General features: G+C 38.3%; 1 protein-coding gene across 2 annotated transcripts in view; it reads left to right on the top strand.

Annotated features, from left to right (window-relative positions):
* MCC (MCC regulator of Wnt signaling pathway) overlaps nucleotides 1-23,675 on the top strand; it is a 182,656-nt gene that overhangs the window by 23,121 nt on the left and 135,860 nt on the right. The window contains exon 3 of one of the 2 annotated variants that reach the window (XM_087715812.1): nucleotides 1,264-1,475. In XM_087715812.1, the coding sequence (XP_087571938.1) occupies nucleotides 1,264-1,475 (212 nt within the window). Of the gene's footprint in view, nucleotides 1-1,263; nucleotides 1,476-14,919; nucleotides 15,480-23,675 lie in introns of those variants that run through there. The other variant, XM_087715813.1, reaches the window with a different exon arrangement.

Raw genomic sequence — 23,675 nt, 5'->3', positions numbered from 1 at the left:
CTTCAAAAGTGATGGAATATATGGAGAACATGTGGAGCTACATACAAAGCATCTCCTCTCTAGTAGTTAAATTACCATCTCTTTCCAGACTCAGGAAACTGCTTTGGAAGCTATTTTTACTGCAGATACAGTTAGGAGTAGTCTCCAATACAGCACTGCAAGCCTGTAAAAAAACATAGTTGTTTTACCATTCCAAAATAGATGGGTTATTCCATGAATTTTTGTGAAAGATTTGAACAGGCCTAATTACTATTTTCAGAAGATGAAATAATTCAGGCAAAGGAATCAGAGGGTAATCCTTACAACCAGAAGAAATGTAATGTGAAAAAGGAACATTCCCTATAACTGCAATTTCAAAATATCTGGAAACTGGAATGCGTTTCTACTCAGCTGTTTCTAAAAACAGATTACCAAAGCTTTGCAGGTATTATTACAGAATATTGGAAACCTATGCCCCTCCAAATGTTTCTGACCTATAATTCTCAGAATCCATTGCTATGCTGACCTTGATCCTTTTAAGAGAATTATTAATAAGGTATAACAGCTCAACATTTATGCATTGATTTATTTTCTATCAATTTCTAAGATAGGTAATGATGTACTTTTAATATGTAACTGGAATTTGTTATATAATTGTGTGCTTCTTTCCTTTACACTCAGATTACATAGTTGAGGAGTTGTCTTTTTAATGTATGTTTTTGTTTTTTTAATGTATGTTTTTTTTAAAAAGCATAATCTGATTTATCAAGGGTAGCTGGGTATTAACCCACTTGAATTTAGAAATTTAGAGTGAAGAAGTTATTCTTCATTCAGATCAATGCCTAATTGCTCTGTGCTTATGAAGACAAAGCAGTGGTGGGTTGCAGGTGATACGCCCTGATATGGGCGTACCGGATCCTGCCCGGAGCACCGGATACCGGTATGGTGCTCCAGAGTGCCCTCCCGCCCGCACTCCCTACTGGTGCTTTATGCTGTTGGTCCTTCCATGCACACACATTGTGCATACGGCGCCTGCATGACACTCCACGGAGCAGCTGGAGCGTCACAGAGGCTTGCAGAAGCGCCATTTGATGCTAAAACGCACACCACACATGTGTGCATGTGGGTAACTCCGGGGCCGTTCCAACCGTACTGTTTGGAATGGAATCCGGAACCCACCACTGAGACAAAGAGCAAGTCAGTACAAGAAGATTATAAAATCAGAAGATATTTGTATAGAATTATTGCATTACTCTTTAAAAATAAATATCTTTTTCTATCCAGGTGCCCTTTCTGGAGCTAGAGAGAGTTGGGAATACGATTCTGGAGCTAGAGATCTTCAAAGCCCTGATTTGCATAGTTGTTCAATTTTACAAAAGCCATTTGAATATGGTGGGAATACTATGAATCAACAAGTTGTCCTTCAAAGATTGCTTACACAGGCCACCAATCTAAGCAATTCAGTCGGAGGAAGTTATCTAGAACTTGCCAACACTGTAAGTACCACTTTTTCAGATTCAGTTCTTTAATTTATCAATCTCAGCAGTTTTAACATGTGTGAATGTCAACTCCCAGAATTCCCAAGCTAGCATTAGGTAAGATAAAGTGATTTCATGACGTGAGTAAGTGTTATTATCGTTTTCCTATCAATGGAAATACTGATAAGAATCTACTATATTTTTGGGAGTATAAGACAGACCTTTTCCCCCCCTAAAAGAGGATGAAAATGTTGGTGTGTCAAATAAAGCCATTTTTGACCTCTGGAAACCCCCGCCCCGCACATCCAGTTTCTCTTGAGCGATGATCCACATGCAGTTCCCGCCAGTGTCCAGCCTTCCAGATCCAGGTGATCGAGGACATTCGCCATGTGATAGGCGGGAATTCTCTAGGTCAGGCGGGAGTTCTTTTTTATCCGCAGCTCAAAATGGGCCTGTTTTTCATTTTTCCAAACCCCCCACGCATCACATGTTTGCCCTCCCCAGCCCCCAGGAGCACTTTTCAGGCCTCCAAAACTCTCTGCATGCCCTGTTTTTCACAAAAGACGGGGCATGCAGGGGGTTTGGGAGGCTGCAGAGTGCTCCTGGGGGCCAGGGAGGCAAAACCTTATTTTTTAATTACCTTTTCAAAATCTTGTTGTGTCTTATACTCCGGTGTGTCTTATAGTCCAAAAAATACAGTAATCACAGGTGACCATATAAATGCATATAAAGGGCAAAATTCATTGAAGCAACTAAATCTGGAAAGATACATTAGATTGTTGCATTCATGCATTTTAATTATTCAGATCTCTCTTTTGCACATTAAGTCACTTACTTACTCTTTCATTGGCAAGGCATTTCTTGCATCCAATCCTTCATTCTAGTTTTCTTTTAGGGACTGAAGACAGTTGTCTCATCAGTATATGTGCATGACACATACTTCTCTAGAAGGATGACTAGGTTTTGCTAGTCAGGGCTATGCTTATCATTTTGGGGGGCCACACTAGATAGAACAATGGCACAGCATTGGTCCAGTTTAAAGTATTTATTTTTACTTTGTCCAGGCGACCTTTGTTGCACCTATTTCTAGACTTAACTTGCAACTTGTGTATATTTTCTTTATCAAAATTCTGAAAAACAGAGGTGCCAGTTTTCACCCAGACCTGATTGAGTTCTGGGGGCCATGGAAGAGGGATTAGGAGTCTGCATGTGGTCTCCTGAATATGGGTAAGCCTTTGGTTAACAATGGTAATTAGAGTTGGGAACTCTGTAATAAGGCGTGACTGTGAAATTACAATGGCAATTTCAACAGTCCCACTTGTTTCTGTAGGGATCATTCGGATTGTTATGAATAGGAATTAGTTGGGATTGTTGCTGTAGTACCAACATCCCAGCTGCATAGCAACCTCCCTGACTATTTCTGGGCTGACAGTGGAGTTCCCCAGATTTATGGTTCTAAGGAACTTAAACCTCCCTTTCTTAAGAGTTGGAATGGTTTCAGTTCATGGACATAATGACAGTCATGGACCTATATCAGGTCATCCTAAGATTGACATGGGACAGTGGTCACATTCTGCAGCTGGTATTTCTGTTGGAGCAGTGGCTATGTGATCTGAAATTGGGGGAGCTCTTGGTCTCTTCTTGTAGTGATATGCAATACAATTCTCTGCAGAAAGGAAGCCTGTAGCAAATTGGTTTCAACGTGTGTCGAGGTGGCTACATATTTTCTTTTTTCAGAATGCTCTGCTGCATGTGTGATTATTATAAGGAGATGGATTGAATTTAAACAAAGGAGTTAACAGAGTTTTGTAGCAGTACTCATATTAGGACCCCTTTTCATGTCTACAAATTACTGTATGGTTTTTGTGGGAATGCATCTCAAATCATTTCTATTTAATATAAAAGCATAAATATAAAATTTGCCAATTGATGTACATTGTACATCAGTCATACTTTATTGCATAATTGCATAGTGTCCTTTCAACTCTTTCAAGTATTATGAAAATAAATGGAAGAAATGCATGAAAGGTTTCTTTGCTTAATAATGAGGAAGAATAGCACCGTAATAATAATCACGAACTTCTTGCCTTTTGTGATAATTATACCACAAGACTGTACTACAAAATGAGTCACTGTTGTACTTCTTTGAACTGCTTCAGTTGAATCTCATTCATTTCACGTTTTTCAGGTTTTTTTCTGTTCAAATGCTAATTGTCTCCATTAAGTGTATTTTTCTAAGTGACTGGCAGAGGGCATACTATACATAGGCAGTATCATTTAAGCCTCTTGTTTTACTGCTTTCTTGCTATATAAAAAAGGCATTGCTAATGTTACGTTTTACTGCAAGCAAAGCCAGGGTTATTATGTTAAACATGTTGTAAAATATTAAGACCATTCAGATTTTTAAATTTAGAAATTATATCTTTATATTTAAATATGGTCTTAATTACATTGTAAACACAGAGCTTAATTTGATGATTTTCACATTTCCATTTTTGCTTTTCTATCTACATAAATGAATTTTGTTTAAAATACAAAAATTATAGGACGTGTGTGTGTGTGTTTGTGTGTGTGGCTTTATTCAATTTATGTGGCCGCCCATCTCAAATACATGACTCTGGGCAGGTACAAATACTTAAAAACAAGATAAAAAACATATAGCAAAATATCACATGTGGCAACCAAGAAAAAAACAAGCAACAGCAATTAAAATAGCCATGACACAGCTCAGTGAGATATCTGGGACTCAGGACTTTATGAAAAAACCAAGTTTTTGAGGCCTAATAGGATTGGGCCAAATCTGATCTCTGGGTGAATGATATGCCAGAGAGAGAATGTTACAACAGAAAAGGCTCTCTTTGTGGGTCCTACTAGATAATATTCCATCATGTTATGCAGGACCTGGAGCATGCTTCTCCTACCAAATCTAAGAGTGTAGATAGATACAACCAGGGAGGGACAGCACAACAAGTAACACAGTCACAAAACATGAAGACCAACAAGCTCTTGTGTGAGTTTTAATAGTCTGTTCCCTTCACCATGACATGCGATTGAATTCTATAATTATGCATAATGGTGCTTTTATAACATTAAAAAAACAGCTTGACATTTGATTTGTATTTGTTTTTCTAGAAATTCCTGTGAAAAATTAGTCAGGATTTTTTCCCCCAAAAAAGGGTAGATCATTCAGAAATATTTCTATATGGGACCAATTAATAAAACATGTTTAAACATTAGATCAGGATCCAATTTTGTCCTGGCATTGCATTGTCTTTTGCAGTGGGACATGCAGAGAATATTTGCATAAAAACAGAATATTAAACTTGACATACATTTGAAAAATTGGCTCTCAACTCTGTGTGTCTGCATATCCATAATGGCTTTAATTTTCTAAAGAATGTTTAGTGGAAAATAAATACTAAAATATTGAAACCCAGTAAATGGCAACAAGCTGAGTCTAAAACAGCCTATTTATATATACAGTTACTTAAAATTAATAGCTTTGATTCTTCTAAGATGAAGCTAACATATGTTTGAAAACTGTTTTTATAGTACAGTTTTTCTATACTATTTTAATTTTTATTTATTTTTTATTGTTGCTGAATGGTTCCAGATTTTAAATGTGATAATTGGGTTGTGTCATGTATGTGTAAACTGATATTCACAAATTATATTAGTCATGGTCCTAACTTTTGCTTTACTCTTCAGAAAGTTTTTCTGAAAATTCATCTGTACTTAAAAAGAATTACCATGTTTTAAAATGCTGGATTCAAATATATCATACATATTGGATTTACTCTAATTCATTTCTTATGTGCGCATGTGCTGTGAGTTACTTTCTTCTCAGTGTCTGTGGTTCTTTTGATAGTCCTATTAAAACATGTGGATAATTTCCTGGATGTGAAGGAAAAGAACTTTCAAAGTGGTGAAATTTTTGGAAATCAACTTCTGTCCAATATCCTTTGTTTGTGTCTGTGTGTATATTTTTTTATTTTAAAATTAATTGTATTTATCTGCCTAGGACTCATATTGTTCTGACACACAAAAACTTTAGCATATTACTAAGTTGTCTGAATAGCAACATCAGTCATAAGACCAAGCTTTTGTACTATTTACATAGCGAATTGATTCTGTTGGTTTTTTAATTTCCTAGTTTGGTTTTACATGAATTCATTTTTAATCTAAACTTCAGGGTTTTTTTAATTCATTAAGTCAATTTTCTTCACTGTGTACTGAAGAAACAAAGCATTTACCATCAACGTCAAGATGGTGATATTTATTTATTCCATTATTTAAGTGATATATATATTGAGCAAATTTGACCTATTTTATATTCAAGTCATTTAGATGCATAAACTGAATAAAAACAGTGTTACTCTACTTTAGCATGCTACCAAAAATCTTAATAAAATGTACAAATGGAACAATGAAACATCGTGTGATTGAAAAAGGTTGAAATTCACATTACTAATACTACTACGGTCATGTCAGGAACCCTGGAGCACTTCCAGGTTGAAACAATGAACAATGACATCACTGTTGCCCTGGGTACACTCTTTCATGTCCCCATTAAGTTGCCCACTGAAGTGGTACCCATTTATCTACTCATGGTTGGCTGCTTTTAAACGGCTACGTCAGCAGGAGCTGGAGTGCGTGACAAGAGCTCACTCAGTCCCACTGCGAGCCTGCCAATCGTCAGCCGACTATTCTAACTGCATTCCTACAATTCAGATTATGTTATAGTCTTAAGGACAACTTTTAAAAAATAATGTATTGTTACATGGTCATTTCCAGTACATATAACCAGAAATCTGTCTAGAACGTATAAAGATTCTTCAAATAAAGTTTTGGACTCAATTACATATAATATACAATTGAAACCTGAAAATCTTCTCTTGGATCCATTGGTTAAGTAGATGGGAAATATAATCATGGAACTTTGTTTTTTTATGACAACTTCAATAAGATTGTTGAGGTGAGGTAAGAGCCGAGGTGGCGCAGTGGTTAGAGTGCAGTATTGCAGGCCATTTCAGCTGACTGTTATCTGCAGTTCAGCGGTTCAAATCTCACCGGCTCAAGGTTGACTCAGCCTTCCATCCTTCCAAGGTGGGTAAAATGACCCGGATTGTTAGGAGGCAATATACTGACTCTGTAAACCGCTTAGAGAGGGCTGAAAGCCCTATGAAGCGGTATATAAGTCTAACTGCTATTGCTATTGCTATTGTTGAATGTTATGAATTTTTTCACAAAGATGAAAATATTCAACTTTATCTCAATGGAGAAATGGATTGTGAAGATGATGGAACTTGCTCAGATGATCAGATTGACTTATTTGATCAGAGAAAAGTCAACATCCATGTAAAGTGCTGTCTGGAAAACCTTTATTGACTTTTTGTATAAAACTGGAAAAAAATGAAATTATGATATACAGTTTTGATTATTAGAAAAATAGGTAATTCTTAATAAAATGTAGCTTTTGTAGATAAATTGGGTTTTCCAAGATAAATGACAGTATTAAAAATTATATATAGTTGTCGAGTGTAAGCACTTAACAATAAGAGATCACAAAATTGTTTTTAAATTAAAGCTGACCATTACTTTATAGCAAGGCCTACTATGGTAATCAATCAATTACCAGCAAAACATATTATGTATCTTAGTGAGAAAGCAGTTATAAATCTTAGTGGATCTTACAGTGGTTAATCCTGCCATTGTTATATACTGTGCAGGACAATGAAAAGGTCACCTTCCATTAGGTCCTGAACATTCTGCTGCCAGTCAGAAATATAGATCTATGAGCTGGCAGATAATAGTGGATAAAACTATCATTAATCAGAGAGTGAGATCTGAGAGCTAAAACAACCAGGTGGACAATTAGGTTATGATATTTTTTTTGCTAGTGGAAATCAAATAGTAAGTTTTCATTAATAATGACAGCCAGAAATAGTACTGTAATGTGTTTTTGTCACCCAGATAATAAATCTAAACTGTTAGCTAGAGAAGATCAAATAACTGGCTTCTAACTGCTGATTGTGATATTCACCATTATTGGTTTTTGGGTTTGGGATTTTTTTTTATTTTTCTCTTTTTGGCATAGCAATAGAAAATCAAGTTGAAATCAAATTGCTACGGGAAAACAACTAGATTTCTCTCTCATTCTGAGCAATTCTACTTGACATTATTCTTTTTTCTGCAATGTAAACCACCAGTTTATAGATCAATCATTGGAATTTGAAGATTCTTGTTACTTTCCTGTTCCTCTCACTAATTCTCTTATTATTTCTTGCTTCTGAAAGGGATATCTATGAATGGGTTCATATAGAGACATTTCCATGTTCCTGTGTGGCTCCTGACTTTCTATCGGCAATCAGCAGATTGCTTGAAACTGAAAAGAAATGTTCTTACATAAATCAAATATTATAAAACAGTAGTGTGCATTTTTGTGACCAAGGGCTGAACTTGATAGTTTTTAAGAAGCTGAGGACTTACCCAGAGTTGGTGGCATTCTATCATATGAGACTTGATTTGGAGTGAGCCTGGAAGGTTTTTTTTTTTTTAGTATGATCATGCTTATTTAATGTCATAGATTAATATTTTATTGAATTCTGATACTATGGAAGTGCTCTGAGTTTCAAGCAGTTAAGATTTGGAGGGATCCCAGTGATGCAAAAAGGGACTTCAGGGCGTTATATAGGTTTGGGGCTGCAAAAGGCAGTATCTTAATTTTTCAGTCATTCAGATATTCATAAAGGATGATGATCATAAAAATTGAAAATAAAAGGAAAAAAACCCAACAACCCCTAGAATGAGTGTGCAGGGTTTTTGATTTCAAGAAATAAAACCATCAAAACCAGCAACTAAGTTGCACTTTTTTGGAAAGTCAACAAGTTCATCATCAAAAGATTAAAAAATAGAAGTTGCAAAAAGCTAAGAATCTGTTACGAGAAACAACTGAGAAACTTTATTTAGACTTTTATCTTTGCAGGTACCGCTTCAGCATACTGAAAAGAAACCTAGATTTATGTGGCATTTTGGAAGGTCTAATTGGGAATAGATAGCTGTTAAATGAAATTGGGCTAGGATAAGGAAATTAGAGGTTCTATAAGCAAATAGTACTTTTAGATATAATATATATAGCATTTAGTGCAGCATGGCATGCCTTTGGCTACTCTTCTGACTTTCCTTTAAAATCTCTGGATTAGTTTTAATGAAGCTATGATCTTCCCTCTTCTTAAGCCAACAATTCCACCCTATTAGATAACTTTTGTCCTATCTCCAATCTTCTCTTTCTGGGGAAGGTGGTTGAGAAGGTGATTGTGTAGCAACTGCAAAGGTTCCTGGAAATCAATTATCTAGATCCTTTCCAATCAGGTTTCAGGCCTCAATATGGGACAGAAATGGCATTGGTCATGCTCTTGATGATCTCTGGGAGGAGCAGGAGAGAGTAGTACGTTCATTCTAACTCTACTTGATCTCTCGGTGGTTCACATCTTTACTCTGTGGTCACTTTCAGTCAGTGTTAATAGGAAATGAGACATCCGGCTCTAGTTTCCTGCTTTGTGGGGTCCGACGGGGCTTGATACATTCTCCAATTTTGTTTAACATCTATATAAGGCCACTGGGCGAGATCATATGCTATCATGGGCTAAGATATCATAAATATACTGACAACATCCACTAACACCCATGTCTTGCGCCATGCTGAGTTAAGTGATGCTATGACCTCCCTCTCACAGTGCTTGGAATCTGTTAATGGCTGGATAGGAAGCAATAGGTTAAAAGTAAACCCTGGCAAGGATTCAAGGTACTGGTTATCACCTTCAAAGCCCTGGGCTTCGGACCAGTTATTTGAAGGCCTATCTTTTCCTGGCTATATCTATCTGACCCACCAGAGCAGGGAGGCAGGGAATCCTACAGATCCCCTTTCCTAAGAAAGTTCATCTAGCAGGCCAAGAAGAAAGGTCTACTTCACTCATGGTGGTTCCCTCTCTGTGGAACATTATCCCCCTGGAGATAATGTTGGCTCTCACTTTTACACTCTTTCACAAGGTCCTGAAGACCTGGCTTTGCCAATGAGCCTGGGGACCCAAGAGTGGAATGGACTCATCAAGTGGCTTACTTGATTGTGGGTTGTTGCCAGGTGGATGAGGAGTTATTCCTTTCTAATGTCTTTATATTGGGTTTTTATGTCAGTAACTGACATAAGTATCTTAGTCACTGAAAGTGAGTTGGTTGAACATACAAATGTTCTTAAATAAATAAATTTTAATCCAGTGTTTAATTGCTTTTTAAATAAACAATATTTAATTTCAATTATTTTTACTTTGCCCATGTCTCTGTCTGAGAATGAATAAATATTTTGTTAAATTACTGTAAATAAGGTTTTTGGAGATTAGATTAAATAATCAATATTTATAGAAAGACGGGAGCTCCAATCACACTTTGCTCGCACAAGCATGAAGCCAAAGGCACCAGCCTGAAGATGGTGAGTGGGACCTCTCAATCTTACACGGGAAAAGACCCAAATACACCAAGACCTGCATACCTGTACCTGTGAAAATCTACAAGTGTGTGTGTGTGTGTGTGTGTGTGTGTTGCTCTTCTCTTTGGCTTTCACTGGTATAACATATATTTTTTTTGGCAACCAATTCAGGTTTTGTTCAAGAAAATTATCAGTTCAATAAATGATATAACAGTGTTGCAAAAGAACAATCAAGGAAGCAGATGGAATATTGCTACAGTATACATATGCATGAAAACAACTTTTGATTTTGTGCATATGTTACATTTAATTAATTAACATTGTTAATATACATAACATGCATAAATGTAATCTATGTTACGTTTAATTTGTTAATATAATTTGTGCAAATGTTACATTTAATTTGTTAGCATAACTTTATATTTGATCTTTGCTTGAACATTTCAAGGATACATGTTATTTAAAACAAATACACAACATTGATTAGATTAATTACATTCTTCTTCATATTCAGGACACCAGTGTATTTTCAACACACACAAGCAAACACTCAAGAATATTTCCAATATATTGACTGGAAACTGATTAGAACCTGAAACTGATTAATTTTAAGCAAATGATTTCATAACTGGGATATCTGTAGATAAGTAAAAGTAAGTATTTTATTTTGCATAGTTTACAATCAATATATAAACATGTATGCATTTTGACATTTCAATAAAAATTACTGATAAATATAGGTATAAATCTTACATCTGATAAATCTTTAGATTTAACTACCATCATCCCTAACCATTGTAACAAATGTTCTAAAACATCAAAAGGACATCAAGATGGGAAAATCATTCTACACAGTAGGATTTTTAGAAGTTCTTAGAGTGAAGCAGGGTACTGTTTTCTATTCCCAGAAACAGAATAATGTAGAAACAAAAACTATTGTCAAATGTATTTAATTTCCATAATTTACACATAATATAACATTTAGCTCTTTTGGCAGATATACTAAATACTGATTTTTTTCTTCTATACCTCTCCACTGTATTTATATGGTGTATACTTGTATATGTGATAGATTCCATTCTATAACATTCATTGAAAAAGCCCATTCGTGGGTTGATTCAGGATGATACTAATGGAAATACTAATAACAATAACAATTTCAACAGCATGGAAACAGAAAAGATTGTAAACTATTGGGGCTAACAACTGAAATACAGAGAATAATAATAAACTAGCAAAAAGTTCACCATAATTATTTGCCCACTAGGAGCTATAAAAACTTTGACCTCATAACATTTAGCTTACAAAAAAAAATCCTCTCTGCTCAGAGCTACACACACACACACACACACACACACACACACACACACACACACACACACGACCTTTGTTTAATTCTTAGGCTTTTGAATAAAATTTGACTTTACTCTAAACTACCAGCATTTACTGAACATTCTTAAAAAAAAAAAAGAGACGATATCTACTTATCTTGGAGAAAGTTCTATTAACTCAATTATTCATTATAAAAGATAATGCTGTAAATCTGGCCCTAAAAATAATCAGAGTATTATTTTTATTCCAACCAAAGAAGAATATGAAATTTACAATATACCTTGCATAAAAGTTAGCCATAAAAGCATTTTTGCTCCAGCGACCTTTTAAATCTATACTCTCCATGTTCTCTTTTAAAATTGCTTTTATTTTCAATAGGATCAGATAAAAATTACACTGCAACACATTAGAATACCTCAGAAAATAAACCCAGTAAGTGAAAATTTTGCCTGTACAACTACTGCACACAAGAAAAAATGTTTCCAGCAGTTCATTTTATAACCATAGGCATCCACGTGTATCATAACATCATCATATACATTATGCAAATTATGCAATTTGTGTCAGTGATGTAATGTGTTACATTAGTTGTGCAATTTATTCAATGCATCAGCAGACACTTTAGTATTTCAGTAAAAAGCTTCTGAACAACCAGATGCTCTTCATAATTTTATTGATGAAGTGAAAAAAACACCCTTCTAGGGGATGGCCCTTCTTTTTTATTTATAATTATTAGGAAGAAAGTATTCACTGAGATTGCTTGATTTCCTTCTAGCATAGGACATTGACATTTGTAGAGCAGGGAGCCAGGTTAACATTACTGCCAGAGGTTTGTATATTGATGAAATACCTTTTTAAACATATGGAAAACAAAGAAGTGGTTCTAATTTCAGGAAGGATAATTGATGTTCCAGTAGAAGAGAATATATTTCGCTCAGGGTTGAACTGTGGAATTCTTGGTACAGTACTTTGTGAGCTTGGTGGTTTGCTTTCAGTCATTTCTTGAGTAATATCTTGATTGCTAGAAAGGAGTGGGGTTTGCTTTATATACACTAGTCTGCCCTGTCAGTTCTGGTGGTGTTTTTCTCCTTGGTAGTTTTTTGATTAGGTTGTTGTTAACTGCTTCATTGTATGTCTGGATTGGTGTCCTTTAATTAGGGTATTGTTCACTGTTTGTCTGGTGGTGTTCATTCCTACTTCTATAACAGTTGATTGCAAATGACAATCTTTTTAGTCTTTTTGTTTCCTTTTTTAACTTTTTTATTGTCTCTTTGTTGCGCCCCTACCTGAACCGGGGAGGCTCTCACAACAGTCACTCGGGCCCTTGTGACCTCTAGGCTGGAGTACTGCAATGTGCTCTACATGGGGCTGCCCTTGAAGAGTATTCGGTGACTTCAGCTAGTCCAGAATGCGGCCGCGCGAGTGATTGTGGGTGCACCTCGCTTCACCCACATAACACCTATCCTCCGTGAGCTGCACTGGCTACCTGTCGATCTCCGGGTGCGCTTTAAGGTGCTACTTGTCACCCATAAAGCCCTACATGGTAGTGGATCTGGGTACTTGAGAGACCGCCTACTGCCAATTACCTCCACGCGACCTATTAGATCTCATCGATTAGGCCTCCTCCGAGTTCCATCTGCTGGTCAATGCTGACTGGCAACTACGCGGAGGAGAGCCTTCTCGGTGGTAGCTCCGACCCTATGGAACAATCTCCCCGTGGAGATTCGTACCCTCACCACCCTCCAGACCTTCCGCACAGCCCTCAGAATCTGGCTATCCCGTCAGGCCTGGGGCTAAGACTGTAACCCGCCCAAATGGTATGAATGTTGTGTTTTTAATTATGTATTGTCTTATATGTTAAAAGTTTGTCTCCCCCCTTTCCTTTGGGTTGTGAGCCGCCCTGAGTCCCCCCAGGGAAAAGGGCGGCATACAAATAAACTTCAATCAATCAATCAATCAATCAATCAATCAATCAACATTTATTTTTCGTATGGAGGTGTAGATAATAATAACTATTCATAAAAGTAGGGCTAGAGCTGTTATAAAATGTAAAAAATTATTAAGAGATGGGAAAATAAACATTAAAGATGTGCACCAGAGTTTTATTTCAGCAGGGTTTCTTTGGGGTGATGGATCAATATTGTCCATGTTATATTACTAAGAGATAATAATTGCATGTGATATCAGACTGAAAACTAATTAAACTTTAAATACTGCCATATAATTTTGGGGTTTTTCTTCTTAGCTATATACAAAAGAAACTAAGTATTTAAGGAAATTGATACCTAAGAGCAATTTTTGATCAACAACAGCCCTTCCAGTAGCAAAGTTAGAAACACTTTAGCAGATTAGACAAAGTTACCATTTTCATATTAATTTGTTTTTGCTGGGTTTTTTGGAAAAGATCTGCCACAGTATGCAGGAAATTAAATTGTGCCCTTTATTTGTTCAAAAAGAAAACACATGCAGCACTTTTCAGCGTCTTTTGCACTCTATTTATTAAACCACAGCAAAAATTAGGGACACACCCAGGTTTACACTTTTTGAACTGTGATATTAAGCAGAAGATGGGTGTGGGTCATTATCTACTTTTGAAACTAAGTATATACAGCAGGATGCTGATTTTATTTTGTAGTTGTTGATCCTTGACAACTGCCTAAAGTTAAACAGCTCTATTTATTAAAACTGTAAAAGATCTAATGATTGATTTTTTTTTCCCTTTTGATTGCTCAAATTTTCTTTTCTGTGTTTTTATCCTTTTGGTATATTCCTCTTAGAAAACGATTTTCTGAATTTCTGTTAAGAAAATAATAGGGAGATTTATATAAAAATTATGATTTGTACAAGGACAGTTCATGAATTCCAACACTTTGCTGTATTATTTTTGGCTTGCTCCCTAAATTTTAAAACTTACGGCATTTTAGAAATATATTTTTAATTTTCAATTGCACTGAAAAAAATGAAAGTGGTATATATGACATTTTTAAAAGCATTTGCTTTTACCTTTGTGGTATGCAAAGTTACTGTTGTGAAGAAGTTTGGTCACAGCAAAGAAAGCCACCTTTTTCCTGAGAACAAAGTTAAGTCAAGCCTTTAAAAGTAATGTAAAAGTAAAATAATCAGAAATACTGTGTGTAAGATCATCTTTAAGTTTTGAAAACTAGGTAATTTTATCATAGGAATCAGACTCTTGAACTAAGGATGGTTCTTCCATATTTTCCATTATTCCAATTTGAAGCTTTCAGTTTTCTGTCTTAGTAACTTCTATGTCATATTATCCTGCATAAAAATGAATAAGTATCAATGCCCCAAATGCCTGTAAAGTTTTCATCAGCTTTCTTCTGTGTAACAAAGAGGAGGTCAGTCATCAAAGTTACCTATTGGAGAGTTCCCTCCCCCCTCTCTCTCCCTTCTTCCCTTCCTCCCCTCTCTTTGGTTGCTTTGAACTTTGAAACACAGTGATTTTTGGGTGCACCCAGCACACAAAAACTCTGGAAGGATGCCTGCAATTCTAAAGTAAGCTCTCCGGAGCATGTGTTCTGCTTCCTCCCCCCCCCCCAACCCCTCCTCCATTGGTACCGCCTCTTCCAGGCACCCCGTAGCCAGCAGCTAGACAGCTGTATTTGATCATAAACCACTTAGAACTCCAGGCTCCCTTGAAGGGGAAACTTTAGCGGGAGCAGCACGGCACGTCTGCGCCCTGTTCTCTCCTCCACCTCTGGGTAGGATCTGGGAGTCGCTTCCAAGCTCCATAAACAATTTCCAAGTGCATTGAACTGCCTTTCTTTTCGAGCTAGCTGAAGCAGGAAAAGAATGAAGGCACGAAACTGAATCACGGCTATTTTAGCAGCCAGAATATATTTTTTTACATCCTGCTTGCACTCCGTCTGGCGGAGCGCTCTGCAGTATTTTTTTAATGAGTGTCTTGCAGCAACGAATTGTTTGTGAAACGGCAGGCAGATTTCTTTTTGTCTCTGTTTAGACAGACTGTGCATTATTAATTTCTAGGGGTCTAAATGTTCAGCGAAAATGGCTGTGTAGTGTAAAAAGTGCAAGACGGGTAAAGCTCCGATGCGAAGGGGGTATTGAATTTTCTGGAGCTTTAAAACCTTAACATCCATAGACAGCAGTCAAGCTCCGGTGAAAGTCCAATCATGAATACTGGAGTTTCCATGAAATATGGAAAGGACTCTGCGGAACTGAGCGAGGTAAGAGGCTTTTATGTCCTTATTTTTCACGCTGCTTGGATTTTGTTTTCGAACACAGTTATCTCCTTTTGGGCATCCGCTTCTGAGTTAAAAATTAATGGATGTGTATGTACGTTATCCCGACGTGTAGAGCTACTCAGGAAGTGATCTGAAATAGAGTTGAAAGGGTTAAGCGTTAGAAGGGAAATTGTTGCAACTGCACGGAGATTTGCCCTCTTCTCCGTTTAGCACTCTGCTGTAAGGAATCCCCCCCCCTGCACCGTTTTCCACACAGCAAGCATTCCATTCTGCAGTAGGTAAGGAGGATGGAGATCCCAGGCGAAATCAAGCTGATAGCATTTTATTTTAATTTAAAAGTATAAAACAAATATTCTTCAAGAAGTCTCATGACCAACTGGCTATATTATTAAAGTACATTCAGGCATTTTACTTTATTTGCTTACCCAAAAGTGTAACTCCTGGCACGGGATGGTCCTTTCTTAATGATAAGAACTGAGCTGTTTATTTTAGTTACTGCAGCTGTATATTTTGTTTCCTGTCAAGTTTCTGAATGCTTGATGTTGTTTTATGACCAGTGTTAAAGTTATGTGTTTGTAGGAGTTAGTCCAAGTATTCCCAAGTAAAGTTGCATAGATCAGGCCTTGTCATTTTACTTCTTCTAGTGTGCCAACGAAAATAAATAACATTACCAGAGAATATCTGTTGGATACATATTTAAAATAATATTCAAATGATCAGTTTTGAATCTGTGATCTTCCCTTTTTTCCCTAATATGTACACAGAAATAATTTCACATTAGAAGGTATTTTATATCTTCCTTATGTATTAGTGCTGGTAGCTGGAAATTGTGATCCTGACACATCAATAAAGTCCCCTGTTGGGGAAGATTGATTTATAGATAGAAGTGTTTATTAAGTTCAGAGAAAACTCTAAAGACACAAACGTGTAAAGAAAGAACAGTGAAATAAACTGGCATCCTGTCTAAAATTAGCAAAGAGGAGAAATAGTGTTGGGAAAGGGGATGATTGAGTGATAGTTTGACATCATGCACTTTGTCATTTAAGTATTTCATTTAAAGTTTTAGTTTGTAATCAAAATTAATTATAAGCTTTGAATGAAACCTGGCAGTTTCTCAAACTTCTCTGGTCAGCATTAAATCATCTGTACTTTGCGAGTGAGATTATTGTGGTTCAGATTTCTTGGCTAACACTCCTTTCTGCTTGTTCTTGATGTTGATGTACTTATATTAGACGCTTGATTGTTTTCCATCTCATAGTTCGTAAAAGTATTTCCCATTTAATATTTTTTTTAAAAGAGATTTATGATATGTTAAAAATAACACATAAAGTACAGTTAGAAACTAAAATTTGGCCTTAATACACATTCGTTTCAGATAACATTTAAACTGATTGTAACCATATTGTATATTATGTGAGTAGTCTTTAATATAAAAAGTTACATCTGCTGTGGAAACCTAAATGTGTATGTCATACTTAGATTATTTGCTTGAACACAGTACAATACTCTGTTTTTGGTGGCATTAATAGTTGTTTGTGTCACAGTGTGTCACACAAAATGTTAGGTTTGTGACTTGTATGTTGTGTATCATTGATTCTGGTTCAGATATTATTTCAGCTTCAGAAATGAGTCCCAAACTAATTATATGTGTTAGAATTAGAATTTAAACCAATGAAGATTATTACAGCAATAGCAAGTACTGTTATGAGCAGATGATCAAGTTAGTTGATTTTTTTTATTGATGGTCTACAATTGTAATAAAGATTGATTTGAGTTGATTTGATGGTTTCAGCAGACTTTGAATAGATAGATATAGATATAGATATAGATATAGATATAGATATAGATATATAATAAACATACAATTTTGTAATGCTGTGGTTTTGATTCCACAAAGGTGTTTCATATAACATGGTGGTATAAATATTATATTTGTCTCATCACTTTAAATAAAAGTCTACGCATTCTCTGCTATGATCACATGATACCACAAAAGTACGCACATGAGACTATCTACATTACTATAAAGAGTTGTGGGAAAGTGCTACATTCAAGCTCCAGAGCATCTTTCTGGAATAAAATCTGCATTTTAGAATAATCCTAGTACATACAGAAACAGCCCATTTCTACTTTTATCAGTATTTGTTGCAAGTAAATAAATAATGTTAAACTGGAGATAGAAAGAAAAATACTGGTGCTCAATGCACAAATAGTAGTTTATTCATGTTATGTTAAATAAAATATGTAATCCAAAATCAACCCAACCTATATTGAAGTCACCCAGCATGTCATTGTTATGAGTAAACTTTGTTCTTTTAGCATCAAATGCAATGATTGGTTACTTCTATATTTTTAATACTGGAAATACAGATTGAAGTTAAACTCTATGTTGCCTTGCATACCTGGTATAGTGGTTAAGCTGCTGGCTAGAAACTAGGAAATTGACTTCTATTCCCACCTTAGTCATGAAAGCTGGGTGATTGACTTTGGACTAGTCACACTCTCTTGGTCCAACTCATCTCCTTGTTGTGGGGAAAATAGGGGAAAGGCGTATTATGTATTTTCACTGCTTTGAGTTATTTCTAAAGTAATAAAGGGATGTAAAAAACCAATAAATAAATGGAGTTCATGGCATATATAATGCTGAACCATTAGAATTTATTATTCAGTCATCTGCCAATGTTTTCTAATATTATCTTTGTATTTTGTGTCTTGTCTGGTTTTTGAGAAAATGTAATGAGCTTTCTCCTCTGCTTTCCTCTTTTTGCCTGTTAGCTAATTTGTGCTGTTATTTTCTCTTCTCCTCCCCCAGTGCATTTTCTTGTAGCTTTTAATTGCATGTACTTGGCCATGGGGAGATAGGACTCCCATGATTATTAAAGGAAAGTAAAGGAATTGGCTATGGTTAGCACTTTTGCGAAGAAAAAGCAATCCTGTGTATTAGTATTTTTTTCCCAGTATTCCTAGTACAAATACAAATTGCTTGGTTCACATATGAGATCCATGTAAGCAAGTGTTTTTGTCCATTTAGCTTGTGGTGACCATCAGTCAGACTATGTCAACTCCTTTCTTTTGGTATGGCAGATCAGAAGTGTCAATAGGCTACAATCAACAAGTACTTAAATATAGACCAGAACTTTCTGTATATAGACAAATATTGGTATACAAAGCCAGGAATTGCCCAAATTATACAGTTAAAAAAGGCTGTACAGGAAAAAGAGACAATTGAGTGTTTTGTATCAATTTGTTTTAAATTTTATTTTGATTGTAAAAGATAATTTCCATAAACAGAGACGCACACATTTGGAGTAATATGTTGGCTTTCCATATTGCTATGAAATGTATTAAGTTATCCATTGTGAAAGATTTTTCTATCAGCATTGTATCTATAAAAATGTTTTATCTTTTTTGTCTTGCTTAATGTGTAGAAAATGTTATTTTTCTGTTCAGAGTTCATTCTTTAATTTCATTAATTTCATTATTATTCTGATTCATTCCAGTTCCTGTATCATATAAGTTGCACCAAGAATTATCATCCAGTTAGAAATAGTTAGCCTGATGTTTTATATTTATACAGTAATCTTGATGTCACAATACTGATTTTGATATGTATTAAGAATTCATTACATTGTGAAAAAATGTGTTTTCAGTAGTATAAGTGCTGTATAAGAATTCCTTCTTTGTTGCTTAAGTAATTCATAGTCCATATAAATGAAATTTATTTGCTTGTTTCATTTGGTCTTTTGAGGGTTTCGATTTTCGATTTCGATTTTATTGTATTTCTATGCCGCCCTATTCCCAGAGGGACTCAGAGCAGCTCACAAACCAGGGGGGGGGGGAACAAACAAGAAAAAAAGACATGGACAAACAATACCACAATTTAAAACAATCAACAGCCACACCATTCGAGCGGGGACAAGAACTCATCAGTCCCAGGCCTGTCGGAACAGCCAGGTTTTAAGGGCTTTGCGGAAAGCCTGGAGGGTGGTGAGGGTCCGAATCTCCACGGGGAGTTCGTTCCAGAGGGCCGGAGCAGCCACAGAGAAGGCCCTCCTCCAGGTGGTGGCCAATCAACATTGGCCAACGGATGGAATTCAGAGGAGGCCTAATCTGTGGGATCTAATCAGTCTGTTGGAGGTAATTGGCAGCAGACGGTCTCTCAAGTACCCAGGTCCAATACCATGAAGGGCTTTATAAGTAATGACTAGCACCTTGAAGCGTATCCGAAGACCAATAGGCAGCCAGTGCAGCTCGCGGAGGATAGGTGTGACGTGGGTGTACCAAGGTGCACCCACAATCGTTCGCGCAGCTGCATTCTGGACAAGCTGAAATCTCCGAATGGGTTTGCAACAAATTCAAATAGTAGCTGTTTTAAATTTCTTCCTTTTTATTGTTTTACATACAAATAGTAAGGGAACAGTAGCAAACCAATGGAAGTGATATTTTGAATACTTTTGAAACATATGAGCCATCCTGATTTTCCTCTGCTTTTGTAACAAGATAAATAAAAATAGGAACAATATGAAAAACATGCTTAAAATTTTAAATTATTTTATGTTAATTTTTAACTCATGAAAAAGTCAGACAAAATGGAAGCTTCTTATTTAACATTAATCTTGCCAATCAAATAAATGGAAAAGGTTAAGAATTTCTAAAGTTCTCAATAAGGATGGAAATAGCATCCATGAATGGGTTAACACGGTCCGTGCTCTGATTGGACTGAGTATGATTATTAATTACCAGCCTATATAACCCGCCTTGTGAGTGTCCCCACCCAGCTTTCCAACTCAGTTCACTCTGGGACGGTTGTGTTATCCACTCCTTACTTCATCCATGCTGAATCCCTTTACCATCTATTGAAATCAACTTCTGTAAGTTCTGGAGACTAATTGGTAGTACAAACCTACCTGTCAGTGCCGCTGGGCATTGCCCCACAGGCCCATTCTCTGCCTCTGTAGGACAATCCTCACGCCTTGAGGGGCTATGTTCAACAAGTGAGGCACTTGTCATTTTCGGCAAAGCGCTCTGTCCGGAGATGGCCAGGGACTGCTCCTAGCGCAGGCGCTGGCTTGCCTGGTCCCTTCTTGGCATGGAGCATTGTGGCAGGTGCCGGAACCACGCAGGAGGCTTGGACGATGGCGGGGAGTCATTTCTCCTGAAGGCCACGGTATTGCGAGCCTGAGGCGGTTGAAAAAGGTGCGAATAGAGGCACCATGTTGCCTCACAATTCCTGCAACTGGGAGAGAATGGCAGAGAGTAGCATCACAGAGACTCCTACTGCTGCCCACAAAAGCATGGCAGAGCCCGCCCAGGGACTACTTTTGGCATGTCAGGCATCTTGACCTCCAGTAGAGACTACTACTCCACAGGCTGCCTTGGGGGAAAGGCCAAGGATAAGGCCTCCTCTTCCTCTTCACACAAAGGCTCGAAGGCCAAGAAAGACTCAAAGCCTCCACAGGCCACTATGCCCCATCTTGCCCCCCTTGTTTCACAGGAAGGGGTTGACCACCTCTCCCCATTGGAACCACAACGTAATCCATCACCAATATCTGAAGAGGGGGAGATCAGGGATGCTGACCTCTCAGAGAAGGAAGGGGCTACTCCGGATAAGCCTATCTGCACCAACCTATTCCCTCCCGTGCTATTCAAACCGCTACTGAGCAAGGCCAAGGCTGCTTCTGCCTTGGAAACCCCAACAGAGGTCTCCACGCCCCCTCCACCACAGCCGGCCACACCCTGCGCTCTAAGGAGCACAAGTTGGAAGCCAATGTCATACCGGCTCCTCAACTTTTCATGGATGCAGTGCAGAGACAGTGGTCATCCCCGACATCCGGACCCAGTCTGTCTGCGAATGATAAGCGATTCTACAATGTCGGTGAACAGCTGGACAAGACGCTTCTATGGCCAATGGTTGATCTCCCTATTGCAGCCCTACACACCTCCACAGCCATGCCAGGATCCCAGGAAGACATCCTTAAGCCTGAGGATTGATGGGCTGACCAAGTCCTAGAGCAGGGTTATCAGGCAGCCACTTGGGTGGTGCGGGCCACTTCGGCGGTCTTGTTCTTCTCAAGATCTAGCCCTTTTTGGCTATTCTTGCAGGGGACTCTAGGGCTCACCAGGACTTGAATAAAATAATTGTCATGGCGCAATTTACATCAGACACCACCCTGAGCATCACCAGATTCTCCTCCAAGGCCATGGCCTTTGGGGTGGTTTCCCGCAGATTTTTATGGCTACAGCAGTGGCAAACTGATCTGAAACATAAATGGAAGCTGGCCTCGGAGCCTTACAAAGGAGTGGGGCTCTTTTTGGGGATGCACTTACTCTGCTGCTTGTCGAGGGCAAAGATAAGCATAAGGTTCTTCCCTCAAACCCCAAGAAGGGATTTACTCACCTGGCCCCTTATCCTAGAAGGCAGCCCTTTCGAGCCCAGGAGTATGGGGGGGGGGGTTATTTAGGTATCCAGATTATTCCCCCTCGGGCTTCTGCCCCCAAACTGGCTCTGGCCAGTGATCAAGGCAGCAGCCGTACCAGCAACAGAGGGGCACTCAGTCTCGCTGGCTCTTTTGGGGAGGCGGTAACCGCAACTACCGCAAACCCTAATCTGGCTCAGGATGGGCCTCCAATTGTTGGAAGATTACAATATTTTGTTGACCATTAGGATGTCATAACATCTGATTCCTGGGTCAGGGACACGGTCAGGTTCGGTCTGGCCGTGGAATTCATCTCTACTCCCTCCAAATTCTTTGTTAGGTGCCCAATCTCTGGTAACTCCCAAAGGGATCTCCTGATGGGTCGGCCCATTCAACATCTCTTAGATATTAAAGCCATTCAGGAGGTCCCGACCACACAGGTCAGGGAAGGGTTTTCCTCAATCTTGTTTGTTATTCCCAAGGGCTCGGGTGGCTGGAGGGCCATTTTAAATTTAAAGAGGGATATGTTTACTTCTATTGATCTTACTGAAGCCTACCTGCATGTTCCCATTTTATACGAGCACCATCAGTTTCTACGTTTTTGTTGATTCTCGCCACTCAATATACGGCTTTGCCTTTTGGCCTTTCTTCCACCCCCTGTTTGTTTACTAATGTTTGGGTGGCCCTGGCTGCATACTTACGCACCATACACATCAGGGTTCAACTCTACCTAGATGACGTATTGGTTCAATTGAGCTCCCAGGAGGCAGCTTCAGCCAGTCTTGCCATGGCATTGCATGTGTTTCGGGCCAATGGGGCAAAAGCCATTTCACACCTACCACCTGGAGGCCTGGATAGATTCAGTGAGCAGCCAAGTCTTCCTCTCCGAGGATCACGTCCGTAGTCTGCAATCACTCATGGCCAAAGTGAGGGGATCCCAAAGGGCGGCCTTCGCCACCTTATCCAAGTTACTGGGAAAAGTGGTTTCTGCCATCTATATCGTTCCCTGGGCTCATCTTCACACAAGTGATTTACAGTGGTTCTTACTCCCCTTTCAAAAGAAGAGGACCAGTACATCACTCGTCAAGGTGTCCCTGCTCAGGGACCTGGTTAATTCCTCTGTTGGTGGGAATCGGGGGCTATAGAGAGGGATTGTCATTTCAGTGTCCTCCACAGGGTCACTATCACCACAGACTCCAGCCTTTATGGCTGGGGGGCAAACATGGGCCCTCACATGGCACAGGGTCAGTGGTGCTAGGAGGAGGCAGAGATGAGTATAAACTGGTTAGAGCTGCAGGCAATCAGGTTGGCCTTATTGAGTTTCCAATACTTCATTGAAGGTCAGCATGTGTTGATCCTCATGGATAACACAACTGCCAAGGCCCATGTTAACAGGCAAGGGGGCACTCAATCTAGGGATCTGATGTTAGAGGCTAATGCATTGGGCTCTTGGGCGGAAGGCCATCTGCTTTTCATCAGGGTGGAACACATCTCAGGGGAGGCTAATGTGTGAGCTGATTGCCTCATCAGGTTTAGGATTGACCAGGCAGAATGGCAATTACACCCTTCTCTCTTTCAGGAGATTGCCCAGGGACCCGATAGTAGACCTGTTTGCCTCCCAGCACAACACCCAACTCCCCAGATTCTTTTCGAGGTTTCATGCACCTGAAGCGGAGGGTGTGGATGCTTTCCACTGCCCCTGGCCTAGAGGTCTTCTGTATGCCTTCCCTCCTGTACCTCTACTGCCCAGGGTGATCCGCAA

This window comes from Thamnophis sirtalis, unplaced genomic scaffold (assembly GCF_051295495.1).
Source record: "Thamnophis sirtalis isolate CommonGarterSnake01/CBP01778 unplaced genomic scaffold, rThaSir2_p1.2 scaffold_5, whole genome shotgun sequence".
Lineage (NCBI taxonomy): Eukaryota > Metazoa > Chordata > Lepidosauria > Squamata > Natricidae > Thamnophis > Thamnophis sirtalis.
This window is presented reverse-complemented; position numbering and strand designations above follow the sequence as displayed.